The 14,944-nt window shown below is 40.6% G+C and overlaps 2 protein-coding genes across 2 annotated transcripts in view; one reads left to right on the forward strand and one right to left on the reverse strand.

The window, feature by feature from the left end:
* CRMP1 (collapsin response mediator protein 1) overlaps positions 1-3,408 on the forward strand; it is a 50,855-nt gene extending 47,447 nt beyond the window's left edge. The window contains exons 13-14 of the mRNA XM_059817448.1: positions 1,417-1,582; positions 3,317-3,408. Coding sequence (XP_059673431.1) covers positions 1,417-1,582; positions 3,317-3,408 — 258 coding nt within the window. The remainder of the gene's footprint in view (positions 1-1,416; positions 1,583-3,316) is intronic.
* Positions 3,409-9,127: 5,719 nt separating this feature from the next.
* Positions 9,128-14,944, reverse strand: part of EVC (EvC ciliary complex subunit 1) — a 58,340-nt gene continuing 52,523 nt past the window's right edge. The window contains exons 17-21 of the mRNA XM_059817711.1: positions 14,482-14,590; positions 12,417-12,543; positions 12,053-12,146; positions 10,752-10,863; positions 9,128-9,740 (exon numbers count right to left, since the gene is read on the reverse strand). Coding sequence (XP_059673694.1) covers positions 9,659-9,740; positions 10,752-10,863; positions 12,053-12,146; positions 12,417-12,543; positions 14,482-14,590 — 524 coding nt within the window. The 3' untranslated portion in view covers positions 9,128-9,658. The remainder of the gene's footprint in view (positions 9,741-10,751; positions 10,864-12,052; positions 12,147-12,416; positions 12,544-14,481; positions 14,591-14,944) is intronic.

Genomic DNA, 14,944 nt, shown 5'->3' on the forward strand with positions numbered 1-14,944 from the left:
TTCTGTGGTTTTAGATACTTAGGAAAGGTCTGTGAAAGGATGAAGAAAGGGACTGATATTTTTGCTGTGGCAGCTCCCTCTGCTGTCTGCCGAGAGGACAGGAGAGCAGATTCATGTCCGTGTTTCTTTTCCCACTATCGAATTTTATCGATTGGAAAGATTTAGAAAAAAAAAACCAATGACGGTCATATCAGCCACCATATGAATATGTCAGTGCACAACAAAGGAATATAGGAAAAACATGTCAAACAAGGGGCTGCAAAGCTGTAACTGGCACAGCATAGCAGTATAAATTTATCCCTGGAGCAGGGATAGCAGTATAAATTCCTGCCTTTGTGGGTCCCTGGAAGATGGATTTATTGCTGTGATCAGCAGCTGCTCTCTTCTGGGCATTAGTTTTGGCTCCGCCTGTGAGATGGTGGCTCTTCTAAGCCTGATGTCCCCATCACCAAAAGCAAGGAAAATGCATTGATTTCTGTAAGAGCTGGACCAAACCCCTGTGAATAGTGTCCTTCCTATACGGTAATTTAATTTCACTGTTAACCTGTTGGGGAAATGGCTCTGAAACAATAATCTTGTAAGCCACAGATTTCTGATCTTTTTGATGAGCTTTGGATTCTGCAATTCAATGGGTTCAGGCTCTTCCTGAAAATTTGAACTGTTTTTTAAAAATATTATTTCCTAGATTCCTGTGATTTTAAGGCCAATGAGGCTGTTTTGATTGTCTTTTCTCATAGTCCTTATAGGAACTGTACAGGGATAAAATCTAGAGACCTCAAACTGAAATCAGAGCTCAAATGGAAGACACTCTATTGACAAATAATGAAAGATAGGTCCCATGCCACAGTCTAGCGTATAATTCCTTTTCTAGTTGATGACAAGAAGTGTAAACTTTTGAAATTTTAATTTAAAAATTGCCACCACTTTTCAATGAGTTCTAATGAAGATAATAATATAGCTGAAGGGAAGAAGCAGAGACAATACAGGTAGGAGTGAAATTGCTGCAATCAGTATAGTGGGTATCAGTCTTGCAACAACCCAAGTGGGATTCAGCAGCTGAACGAACCCTGCTGAACAGCCTCTGAATGGAGAGAGAAGAGGTGATGATGACTGATCTTACTTAAAATAAACATCTTAGGTCAGACCTGTTGTTCTTTTGAATCCCATTTCTCCCCATTGACTGTGAAGGAAGCCTAATGAGGATCTCTCTCTTATAATTTTTATATATATAAAAATGGCGGGAGGAAGCTTTATAATTTCCTTTATATATAAAGCAGACTATAGCTTTGAGAGTATGGATGTGGTTTTAATTCGGCCAGTGCAGAATATAGCTCTGTGCTCAGTGGTCTCTGCATATGGGCAGGGAGCATTATCAGAGCATTCAGTGTCTGGATTTTTATTCTCCTGTTGATCTAGGTGGGAGGACTGCAAGGAGTCTCCAGAGGAATGTATGATGGGCCTGTGTATGAAATCCCAGCTACGCCAAAATACGCAACTCCTGCACCCTCAACTAAATCCTCTCCTGCCAAAAACCAGCCCCCACCAATCAGAAACCTCCATCAATCCAATTTTAGCTTATCAGGTAAGTCAGCCTGACTCATTAGAAATGTTTTAAAGCCATGAGTATAGATTATTGGTGATAAATTTCAATTGTGATTACTTCTTTAATAAAATATGCAAGGATTATATATACTCACTTACATGCATATACTTACATAGGTATATGTATGTATGTGTATGTTTTTATACATTCTTTCCCTAGGAATATTTTACAAACTGCCAAATATTCAAAATGTTTGCAATCTAAATTTTGCTCTGCATGCAGTCTTTTCATATTATTTACCTGGCCCATTACAGTTAGCTGAGGTCTCTGATTGATGTGACTGATGTCCCTTGGTGCTATGTACAGCTGATGGGACTTGGGTCTGGTGGCTCAGACATCTCAGATTTCTTTCTTGCTGCATCACCAGAAACTGCCAGACATGCAGACCTCAACTGTCCTTGTCCATGGTTGGCAAACCATGTGCAGAAACTATTCAGACACAGATTAGAGTATTTCTCGTCCTCTTTGCTCTTGGTGCCCAAAACATTTTCCACGGTACGTAAGAAACAGACTGGAAAATCATCCTTTGGGGTTGTTGGAAATAATTCTTGTCATTTGAAGATAATTACAAGTGTGTCAAATCCTTACCCTTCAAAAGTCTACAGCCCAATTGGTAAATAAGTGGCTCCTTATGATGTTATGAAAGCCACTGGATTTTCTCCCCTGTGGGACCCGATGGTCGACTTTTCCTCCCTGACACATCCTGTCTTTAGAAACTAAATGAAACTTCTGGAAGAAAGCCCAAGGAGAGCAAATATTTTAAAAACCCCTCTAGTGAGTTGAAGTGTATTTTTGGCCATACACTTGGGCCATGGTGAGCACATACAGATATGTAAAGCTATATAAAGCAAAAAAAGTGCTTAGAAATTTGACCTCAAATAATAATAACTGATAAGTGGGATTTTCATAAGCATCTGAAGGTGTGGGTTCACAGTCCACTGCTGGATCTGGGTATTACCAAGGCATCTCAGTGGTATGAATTTGATTTGAATCAGGCAAACACACATTACTGTGTTCATATGAAATTAAGCAGAACCAGAGACTACCATAGCATTTAAAATGATCCTATGCTTTGTGGTAGTCTTACATTGCCTTTAGGAAGCTGAGTGTGATCAGACAATATTTAGCCTGGCAGAAAGCTTGCTGTCACCTTAAGCTTAACCTTTCAACATTTTTAAAAGCAGTTTGAAGTAGGTACGAGTTTACATCAGGTCAGTGCTCCTTTCCTCATGGATTTATGATCACTAACATCAGATTTACTGTACTGCTGACCCATGGACTCAGTGGGGACAGGTATTATAAATCAGTGAGACAGGCTTGAAAAATCCACTCTGCTCATAGATGTTTTGGGGTTTTTTTCTAGTTAAAACAGTAATATTTTCTGTTGGGGTCTGATCTCATGAAGGAAACCCAGTCTGTAGGCTGTCATCCCTGCATGGGCTCTGCAAGTCAGTGGAAAACCATTCCCCGTGAGGGGTGAGCATCAAGCTGATCTCAAACATTTCAGCCTACACTTCGCATTGAAGACAGCTGGAGCTAGGCACAGCTATGTGCCTTAAAGGTCTGTTTAGCCCTTCAGTCAGGAGTCTGGCTCAAGAGAAACCAGCTGATGGTGACGTGAGGGGCACATAGCTGCAAGTAGCCAGGTAAAATCTCACCGCCGATGTTTTTTTCCTTTTCATAGCTTTGTTTCCTGATTTTGTGTTGTTGCAGGAGCTCAGATAGATGACAATAACCCACGTCGTACCGGCCACCGCATCGTGGCACCTCCTGGTGGTCGCTCTAATATTACCAGCCTTGGCTGAAAAATGATGATGGACAGAAACACAAGGATGAAGGATCATGGGAATAATGTCCGTTCCCTTCAATATCTGTGTTATCGAACCCACAGTTTTATTTGGTACTAATGGAAATAAAAAATGAAATGTCTTTCTTTTTTTTGTATAGGAAGAGGTGATAATAGTGTGGTGTGTTTGCTTGGAACTACTTGCCTCACAATTGTGCTTTCATGCCATAGTCACCTTAAAGCATGGTGCTTCCATTGCCCCTTTAGTGACTACAGGTTTTAGCTTCGTCTCGTAACTGAATGATGGTTCCTTTGCACCCTTTCGCTGTATTAGAGTAGTTAATGCATGTTACTGAGTTATTTATGCAAGTTGCATTCTGTGAGTGAGTCCCTTTAGAACACGTTGCCAACAATTGACTAGACGCAATGCCAAGATTAATGTCCGTATTTGAGAAACACCACCAAAAACACTTATGAAGGAAGAAAATGGCCATCTTGAAAGTATGCAGTAGAGTAGTATAGGCAGCTTCTGTTTCATCTTTAATTTATTATAAACCCAAGAAGCACTTCTCTTCGACACAGGAAATCATCGGGACACATAATGACAAATGGTCTCTGTAGCACCTGTCTGTTCCCACTCAGTATGTTCCAAGTCTGTGTCCTTCTTGTTTCCATTTTAGACAGAGCCATAATTTATACATACCAATGCCATTGCCACCCCTGCAGGGATTTCTCCACCTGGGCAGTAGTGCTCTCCTTCTGCATGAGATTTTTGGTACTTACAGATAATCCAAGTTGCCGTCGGATTTTTAAAGTTTTTTGTACAAAGTTTTTCCTTTGTAATCACATGCATTTTTACTTACTCTACCGTATCAAGATCTACTAGTCGTGGTTCAATTTCTGAATTCAAAGCTTGTGAAATAAAGGAAATTAATTGATGGGTAAGCGTCTTCCTCTGCTTTCCAGTGCTGTTGCTCAATGATTAAAAAATTAGAATGGAAAAACTCAAGAGAAATTGTCTTTTAGGTTGACATCATGTGAAAGAAGGAACCTCCTTAAATCACAAAGGGTGTTAAATGTCTAATTTCTGCATATGCATACTATAGCATGCCATAATCTGTCTTAATTAAATCGAGCTCACAGTAAAAATGTACTTACTGTTGACATTGCAGCTGCCTCAGTTTTGGCCAAATGAGACCTAAATTAGCTTTCTCCCAAGACCTTCAGGTCTGCATCTGATTTGCTTGAAATGGTAGTTGATTGCCATCATCTTCATCCGTAGTACAGAACCAATATGCAGTGCTCCATTTTGACCTAAGCTATATTTGACTTCATACGGGTTTTCTCTGCCCACTGAACCGGGACAGTGTTTAGGCATGACGTGAACAAGACATGCTGCAGGTAAGGTGAGGAAAGTCGACTTGGAATTCTCTCTCTCTATAAGAGTGAAGGAAATGCTTTCTCTCACAAACAGTGTAAGGAAACCTTTTCTATTACTTGTTACTTGTCTGATGGTGTTGCAGATGTGGGAAGAGTGGACTATGGTGGAGGGTGGGGTGCTATGGTTTTACCTAGCTGGGATGCTTGACCACTTAGCACTGGTCCATCCTTTCCATGCAGCAATAAATTGTGTTGGCACAGGGCATGTGGGACATAAAAGTTTTGTAAAGTAGCCTACCTGAAGCCTGTCAGCCTATTCTGAAGCTGGTATGCTATCACCTCCAGCTTGCCTGGGAAAGGAACTGCTACCCTGGAAAACTCCATTTCGGTCAGCCTAGTCTGAAAGCCTGGCAGCAGAGCTGGTGTGAACAGCCAGCTTTTCTTCTTGCTTTGGCTTTGAGTTGAACCAGTGAAGAAACACTGCCATTCAGCCTGAAGTGAACTGAATTGATTGCTCCCAAAATAAGTGAAAAAGTTTCTCATCAACAACCCCTGCTGCTAAGAATTGAAATTCATGTTTCCTATTGCCTGGAGAGTGCCCTCATCCCTAGGCTTGCTTGCTCACTTGGCAGTTCAGGTATTTTATATGAAGTAAAATAACTTGCTCACTTGGTGGTTTAGGTTTTCTGTATGAAGTAAAGTAATGCTAGCAGAGAAGCCTGAGGACAACCTGCCCTGGAATAACCCACAGCCTAGCAGGTAAGGCAACCTTGAGACACCAGGTCTCCATCTCCACTGTCCTATTCCAACCCATTTGCTATGAGTGCTGGCAGAGCCAGCAACAGTTCTGGTAACCTAATCCTGAAAATAAAAATAAAGCTGGCTTGTGAAACTGTGGCAAGTTTGACATAGTGTGAAAATTTTGGAACTGCTGGTTACAATTTCCTTAAGTGACTTTCTTGCATGTGTTTGTGCAAGTAGCAATGGTTGCTCACCTCCAAGTAAAACTTCTACTCACTCTACCAGGCTTGTCACGCTTGAGGTGACAGAAATGGTTGTGGTGTAACTAGTATTGACAGATTCCACTTCTACATGCTAAATGACATCCTAAACCAGAGAACTCTTTGCCTACAAGGTACTCAAGGTCCACTGTTGTTAACATGCATTTATTTTTTCACAGTGAAGTGTCTGTGAATGAATACATGTGTGGTTATTTGTGAGGCACTTCACGGTTCAGTGCTTTGCTGTGAATAAGACCGTGCTTGTCAGGTTGATGTTAACTCTGCTATGATTTCTCCAAGGAGAAATACGCCAGCATGCCCATGATGTTCGTAAGCCCCCGCAGCCTGACCACTGCTGCCATGCCGCTGCTGAGGGACAGCCTGCAGGAAGCCCGTGGATCCTGTGCTGTGCCTGGGTCTCTCCACTCTGGACATGCAATACTACCTGGATGTGATTTAAGCAGCATTTTTTTGGAGCACAGGTACCTTACTGCATGGTCACCAGGTGAGGTGAAGGATGCCTCACTTGGATGGTGACTGTGACATACCATCAGAGAGATGGCACGTGCCATTGCTCATGGGGGGGTTTAAACAAAGCAAGGCAAGTGGTGCTTCTCTTACCACCCGGAGGCCTATTTCACAGCAATGCCCCTGCCCCTACATCACTAACGTGTCCTTAAAAAACTAAAACAGTAACAGTAAATAAATTGTGGATTAGCTGGTGATCCTGAATACATCTGCAGAATAGGAAACTGTACTTGAGTTTGCACCCTTGCAGAAACACCAAGCTGGGAGATGTTAAATTTGTGAGCTTGTGGGTGGGGAGCTGCTGTTATCCCGAACTACAAGAAGAAAGCAGTGCAAAACTTTCACGCTTTTTGACTCATCAAGCGTCTAAAAATTTGCAGCAGGGCTATGACCTTTTGATACCTGATATAGCCCTAATGATGTAAAACTGGCTCTTCCCTATTGCTATTTGCAGACCCCTTAAAATTAGTCCCTATGACCAGTCTGAGGACTATCTTTGTCAATCAAGTGATGTGGAAGAGAAGGCTGGAGCCATGGATTGTTTCCTGAGTGACAGTTTGTACCAGTTTGTCTTGCGTTACAGTTTGTCTGCTACTGGAGCAATGCAGTTGTATGTTTGAATTTTAGCGTTTGTTGCTAAGCCTGTTAACGATGATGCTAAGACTGCACCAAAACTGACAGCTGTCCCAGCCATTAAATGTTTCTTTTAGCAATATACTGATCTTCATCTTTAAGAACTAAAAACACAGACTGGACCAGGTCAGATGACCATCTACTCTGGGTTCCAGTAGCCAACAACATAAGCTTAAGCGAAGCCAGAAGAAAAGAGCAAACATATAATACTAATATTCCTCTGAGTGTTTTCCTCATTTCCAGTGCCTTGTAATTTCTTGAGAAGCAGCAGTAGCTTTGTAGCTGTCAGTGAATTTTTCTGCTATGAATTTGCCAAGGTGCTTTTAAACCCAGGTAAAATCTTGGAAGATGTACCAACTGGAGTCCAGCCTCCTACTCAAAGCAGGGCTAACTTCAAAGTTAGGTTGATCAGGACATTGTTCAGCTGAGAGTTGAAAGTCTCCAAGGATGGATGTTCTGCACTCTCGCTGAATTACCTGTTCCAGCGATTCACCCGTTTCATGGCAAAGTATTTTTTCTTCCTGATGAGTAACTAGAATGTCTGTGCTGACATGGGACTTGTGACTATTCCAATAGGCCGTGCCCTTTTGGCTGATGATGAAGTATTTCACAGTATCAAGAAAAAAATCTGTCTCGGTACTGTTCTGTCTTGGCTCAGAAATAAGCAGCCACATGGATTTAAACTGAACTGAGGGTCCAGAGGGAAAAAAACCCCAAACCACTCTGTAATGACTACGTCAGGAGATGGAAGGGAGATCCTCAGCATCAGGATACAGGTACTCACTGTTACTATGATTAAAGTTGAGTAACATAACAACATAACAGTTGAACAGTGCTTAACTGAAAAGCAACTATTCTAAGCTTAGATTGGCATTTGCTACACTTGTTTCTTGGTCAAACGAAACTCTTCTTCACAGGGAGTGATGGGAAGTGCCATGCTGTGCACATGACTTTAAACAGCACAGTGGATCCATGGAGTAACTCAAGGAGACTGAGACGTTCGTAACAGGGGCAAGAGTAGCAGATGTTTTTCCCAGGCAACTAAGGCGACTTGGTGGGAAAAGAGAAGAAACGCCTGTTTGTGGAAACTCCGGCGCAGGATGTCGGGCAGGCGGAGCGGCGCAGCGCCGGGCGGCCGGTGCCCGCACCCGCGGCCGGGGCGGTGGGGACCCCCCTCGGCTCCCTCCCGGCGCTGCCCGCCCGGCACCTCCAGCAGCAAGGGGACGGAAAGCCCGCTAGCTGTCCGGGAGAGGGCACTGTAGCCCCGCTTTTGGGACAATCTGAACCTTTCCACGTTTTCTCAGGGACAGCAAAAGCCATTCCAGCCCTGCCTAGCCAAAGGCGTCACAGTGCAGCCGGGGAGACCCGGCTCGGGTGGTTAGAGACCCTGCTTGGGGATTATGCCGCATCCTAACTGTGACGGGAGCTGCTGCTGCGCTGCATGCTTTAAAACATCATCAGCTCGAAGAGTAAAAGCTTCCTTCTTGCTAGCTATACAGAGTGCCCTGCAGAATCAAGTTGTTCAAACAGAGGTAAATAGGCTGCATCCGTTTAAAAAAAAGCAGCACAAGCAGCAACTAAAATGTACAGATCAGGAAGGCAGAGAGATGACAGAGCCCAAGTATTGAAATACCAGAATGAAATGCTTGAAGTGGTACAATTTAGAAAAAAAAAATTTTTTTACAATGATCAAAGTGAAAATTAAGCATTTAACAATTGTGTGTAACACGCCTGGTAAAGTCATTTGTGCAGCGGCACTTTTGCCTGAAGTAAATTGCACAACTGATGTAGTATTTTCCATCATGCACCAAAGGACAGCCTTTTTGTCAGCAAAATGTGTGTTCATTTTAAAAAGGCAGAAAATTTTCATTTAATGAAAGCTGTAAGACTGCTTAAGTGGGACAATTTATTACACAATACAGGTGCTCTGTACAGCCAGTAAGAACTAGCTGCTTTGCATAACAAGAAGAATTCCCATAGGAATTGTAATGAGCACAACAAAGTACATTGGAAACAAAAAGCGTACTTAAGAAGACGACTAGAAAGTGAAGTATAAAAAAATGGAACAGTAAACTAATTTTCTCTCACTCTTCTGAAAAACAGTAATTTGAAATCTGAGACAAACACAGAGAAATAAATTTATAAAAATCTTTGTACAAATTTAAAAAAGCACACAGAGCCTTGGAAGCAATAAAATATAACAAAAGAGAGACCAAATTTAATCTTTTGACGTACCAATACCATCTGAAGTCTGTTTACATATTCTTTACATTTCTATCTATTTTTGCTAGTTCAAACCAGTAATCACAAAATATTAAGACCTGATCTACCACATTTAGGGCTCAACAGCAAATGGACCGTCACTACTATAACGAAACCTCACTGAGATGCACCGACCTGGGCAAACCAGCCTAGTGTGGATCTGTTCTGCTATCAGTGCGCTTTCCTCAGAGATATTCCTATCTAAAACTATCTCCCCTCCACATTCCCCAAGCAATCTGGAAGAGCTTATATTAAAGTCTTCCTTGTTCCCCCTTACCAAAACCAAGTGGGAATGTTTTATTAATAGCTAAAGGAACATGGGATTGATTCTTGGTCTTGTAGCTAAAGAAGATTTCTCGGTTAATATAGATGTTCTTCATTGTTCCTCAGTAAAGCAGCTCAGTAAGTATTTGTAGCTGCTGAGATTCCCCAGAAGAATGGTTTGGTACTCTGTGTTCAGACAGCTCATATAAATGCTTTTACTACCTGTTGCCTCTTTTTTTTTAGCATCTTTGAATTTTTCCTCAGTTCAGTCTCCGTAACCTCTCTCTGGAAGAAAGAAACAAGAAAAATAAAACAAAATTGCAGACAGAGTTTTTCAAATACTACAGTTCTCTCTTAAACTAAATTAATTTTGATAAGAAAGGCGCTTGCTATATAATTATAACTTCTGCACTTCCCTGGTTTCAGCTGCCCCTGTTGAGGCTGCCAAAACAAAGTTGCATAAAGATAAACGTTCCTTTGTGAGTCCCTCTTCCCTACACATGTATGGCTTGTTGGCTGTGGGAAAGGAGTGTGTGAAAAGGGTTGATGCCATCAGGGAAAGGAGCCATCTCCTGAAGTCAGTCCCAGGCTGAGGTCATTCAGGGGATAAATACTTTTCCCCAAAGGCCTGTGGCTCCTGAGAACCAACTGTTTGCTTTGCCTGTCAACAGGATTTTCTCTGCTCAATATATCAAGCCCCAGCGACCAGCTGGCTGGTTTGATCTGCCTGTAGTAATCAGCTGGCATCTTTCAGGTTTGTAGCCATTTCTTCTCCACTAGTTAGCACCCCAGCATAAGCCAACTGAAACATCTATCAAGAAAATCATTGTTAGAGCTGCTACCCTCATCAGCCAAAGACTGGCGCTTGCCTTTGTTCCTGAAATAAAGGTGGAAGCTGAAAGCCTAAATACCACAGACCATATTTTGGTTGCTACATATCAGCCTAGTTCCACTGGATTCACTTGTCTGTGCTGATTTATGGGGTCTGTGACTCAGGTTTTAAAAAAACTAATTAAAGGAAATTTGGAAACAGTATTTCTCATTTCTCTACCTAAAATTAAAGTTATTTATAAAATACATAGCTCAGACAACCAAACTTAGATCATTTTCCTAAATTTAAAAAAGAACATGAGGAAAAAAAAGGTCAAGTACATTTGAGAAGTATTAAGGAAGAAACTCAGCTAGCGTAGGCATTGTATTTTGGGTTTGATTGATACAGCTGCTTATGAAGTAGATTTTGTACTGCTTTTTATAAATAGTTTTTCACATGCCATTTTTTTAGCCTTTACTGTACCTGCATAAGCCAGAAGTCAGTCCAGGGTGCTCTTGAATATTTTCCTGAGAATCATCTTTGTCTGCTGATTCTGGTGACTGAAAGATCTTTCTTTTTGAGTTTGTTTTTTCCCCTGAATTGCCAAATGCATGTGGATTAAAAAAGAATCACATATTGCAGAGCTTGTTTAGTTTTGATTAACCTAAAGCAAAAAAATACACTCTAACACTTCATACATATACGTTCTTATTCCAAGGAAATCATTCCACTTTACATTAGTCTAGAATATTGTTTTGTACCATCAGTTAGTTCTCACAGAGCAGACTTTGAACTTTCACACATGCTGAACACAGAAGTAAGTTTCCATGAGGTGCAACAGTAGAAAGCCCTATCATGTATTTTCTTAGCAAGTAATTGAAAATGGCTTTTTACTACCAGCAAACAGAAGAAAAGCCAATTAATAATTTTATGTGATTTGAATCAGAACAATCTGATGTTAAAAAGTCACTGTTTTTAGGGCCCTGAGCTAAGCTTCCACATGTGTCCCTGGGGTCACGGTGCCTACCAGGGCAAACAGCTCTGCACGCTTGAGAAACAACCGACTGGGGAGACAGACTTCAAAATTGTCCGACTGAGTGAGCTACTCTTCCCTTTCGGGCACCCATCTCACCTTTCAGCATCTTTCAAATGTAATGCCAAATGTTTCATTCTGATAATGACAGAAGGTTTGCATGGCTCAAAGGATGAGAATTTGCATGCTCCATCCCAAATGTGGATCAGGAAACACAACTGCTATTCTGACAATTTGTCCCTAGTATCTCTTGAATAATGTCTAATTTGTTAAAACTGCAGTAAATTCATATAAATATTTCAAATTTCCTGATTCAGTAAGATTTTACTTCTGAGCATGAGTGTGGGAAGGCAATTATTCCATTCTACCAGGAGAATGAAAGCTGGGTGATTCAGCTCTGCTGTCCTCCCAAAGGCTTAGTGATTGAGGTGAACAGAGTCGTTTCTGAAGAGCACGATGAAGACATGAAAAATAATATTGGTCTGAGCAAGGCAAAGCCTTACCTTAGTGGACCCAATGCAATCTATTGGCTAAAGGACTGCTCTGGAGTAAGGAACAGTGACACTTATTTGTAGCTCTGCTACGGGTGAGCTGGGTGACCTTGGAAGGTTGCCTTACTTTTCTACATCCCAATTAGGGAAATGGCACTGACGAAAAATCTCTCCTGAAACTCCATTGTGTTATATTGAAAAATATGCACTGATATGTGGAATGATGTGGGGGTTTTTTAACAGTTAAGGACTGTATCAACCTGCTGGCTTGCTCCTTTTGGAAGGCTGCTTCTTCACAGCCACTGGAACTCGGGCCAGCGCAGCCAACTCTCTCACAAAGTCCTGCTCTGCTTCCTGCACACAAGGATAAACCAGAAGTCAGTTAACAGAACACAGCTTGATTCTGGGTTATGTTATTCTACATGTGGCATGACAAAATAGGCATATGTATGTCATTGCAGAAACACAGGAAACAATATGGCTAGCATCAGGGAAGCGTTTCCTACAAGACAGCGGTGAATCTTGCCACTGGTTTCAACTAGGACAGCAAAGAGACCCTTACAACCTGTCCAATGTTTTGCCATGGACTGCTTCAGATCTGTGAGACATTTTACCCTGATTTACCTTTAGCTGATTCTCCAACTCAGTTTCTAGGTGATGCAATCCCAGCAGCTTCTGTTTCAGAAACTCCAGACGAATTTGCTGCTGCAGTTCAAACTGAGACAAAACCTTCTTTTGCTGCAGCACCATCCTGGTCAAGAGAAACATAAAAGTACCCATGCTTTTCAGTTCAAGGGAGGAGTACAATCCTGGCAAAGTGTATTTGGAAGATTTTGTAGAGAGAAAGGCTCATGAACAATACTGGCCCATCCAGCTTCTGCTGGGAGAAAAAATCTTGAGGTAGATTTTCAGACAGATTTACTTATTTTATTAACCTACCTTGGCTCTCCATGGGATACAAGCTCCTTTCAGAGGTAGGAATTGCAGTGGGAGTTTGGGTTGTCCATGCCTGGACTTTGGGAGCTGGAGTTCAGCTCTAATGTTGAATGTATTGTATGTTTCTACAGTCAGCTTTACCATCTGCTTGCCAAAGAGACAAGCTGTTAGAAGATCAGGTGTGAGGGTAAGGGATTAAGAATTAGGCATTTCATTCAGGCTCTTCAGTACCAGGTTGAGACTGAGCCAGAAACATGGTCATTCAAAACTTGGCAATTGGGAGCACTGACAACTATATTCCTCACTTGTTTTATTTTGCTGATTAAAGGTTAATATTAATACAGTAGACCCTGAATGGCTGCAACTTTGCTGAATCTGTATTTTTTCTGTTCTCTTGCCTGATCTACCTTGAAGCAACACTGGCCATCGCCCATCACATTCCTCAGGGAAGGAGATAACACAAATTGTTTCTGACATCTACACATAAGGAAGTTGCTGTTGTAATGGTCAATGCTTACAGAAGGTTAGCTTTCAAAATTTGCTTTTTGAACTCACACTCATAACCTTGCACCAAGGCCAAAAGGAAATAAACCAATCTATGTTGAGTTTAATAGGAGTTAGACAAATTAATGGAAATTTTGTCATTAATTTACACAGGACTGGGATTTGACCCTAAAAGAAATCACAATAATAGGAAAATGGGTTTGATTACTAACAGCTATGAGACCAGCTTAGATACTGAATAGTTACATTCTTCAATACCTTATTTCTGCTTGCATGAAGGCTGATTTGATTGTATTTTGTTTTAAGACACTAGAATAGATTATGGGAGAAAAAACTGAGACAACAGCTAGAAGTGAATTTATATGTCAGAATAAATGATGAACTTAATAATGAATAACTAACAAATTTTTTATGATGCCCTTTGTTACATGAATCCATTTCTATACTAAATCGAAACAAGGATGAAAACCAGAAAGTGAGCAACAATTTCTTTCAATTTAGAAGTAACAGAATGTCTAAAAAAAGAATAAACTCTTTACAATGTCAAAATTGCAGATGTTGTGTGTGTTCCAGATAATAAACCAAAAGTAAAGAAATAAAATTATTACAAAAATGTATCACATGCATGCCAAGTCATACAACTTTTTATTCCTTTGGAAATGCAGTGCTTTGTGTCTGGAGTCTTAAGTTTCATAAAATCAGTAATGAATTAAATATGATTTTTATTTAATTAAAATTTGAGGAATTCCACTCTAAATTTAGTGCAAGTAATCTTGATTATACAAGGCATTCACTGAAATCTTCTTGCCATTTTGAGTATTATTTATGCTTCAAACATTTTCTCTTCATTATGGTCTATGTTTACTCAACAGCAAACTAACAAACACTTTTGATGTTCAAAGCAGAAAAGATGGAATGTAATGAATTAGCTTCGTTTCCCGTTCTACATTTATGTTAAATTTCTTTTCAAATTTGGCACATGTTTTGGCATTGTTTTTCATCCTCTCTTTTCAAACTGTCTATGTATTGTTTTTCAGTCTGTAATTAATGAGCATCAAAAAGTTTCCTTAATAAGAAAGTAATTCTCTGAGATCAAAGGGTAGACATAATTTGGCCACAGATATTTCTTTTCGATCAAAGACAAATATCAAATGCAAACCCAAGACATTTATTCAGCTAGACATTTATGTAGACCTGCAAACACTCACAACATTTAAATAGAGTCAGCAGTGCTGCTGCCTGCTCTTACCTTTGATGGACCGTGGATGATATGTTCAGGAGGCCTTTGGTCTGTTTTTCTTTCAATGCCAGTTCATTCTCTTGTTTCTTCCTAAGTCTGTTCCTTTCACCTCTTTCTGCTGAAATAATGTTTTTGTAAAATCTTCTGCTCAAAATTACAAACTCTGAGTTGCAGCAACCTTGCAATTTATGTTTTGCATCAGCACAAATTAATCCCTGTTCTAGGAAGTCTTTCCAAAATTACTGCTCCTAAGGGATATCAAGTATTTCTTACACACTCTTGCTCTGCCACTGTGATTTGTTGCACAGACAATAGTTTGTGCATCATTTAGCTGAGATGGTAATATCACTGAATTCCTATTCTTACCTACTTCTCCCACTAGGCTAACTGCTTAACATGGAATTCAGAGCCGAAATTTTATGAAAAGACCTTGATGTCTTAAGCAAGAACTGTAACGCCTGAATGAAAAATG

This window comes from Gavia stellata, chromosome 5 (assembly GCF_030936135.1).
Source record: "Gavia stellata isolate bGavSte3 chromosome 5, bGavSte3.hap2, whole genome shotgun sequence".
Classification (NCBI taxonomy): domain Eukaryota; kingdom Metazoa; phylum Chordata; class Aves; order Gaviiformes; family Gaviidae; genus Gavia; species Gavia stellata.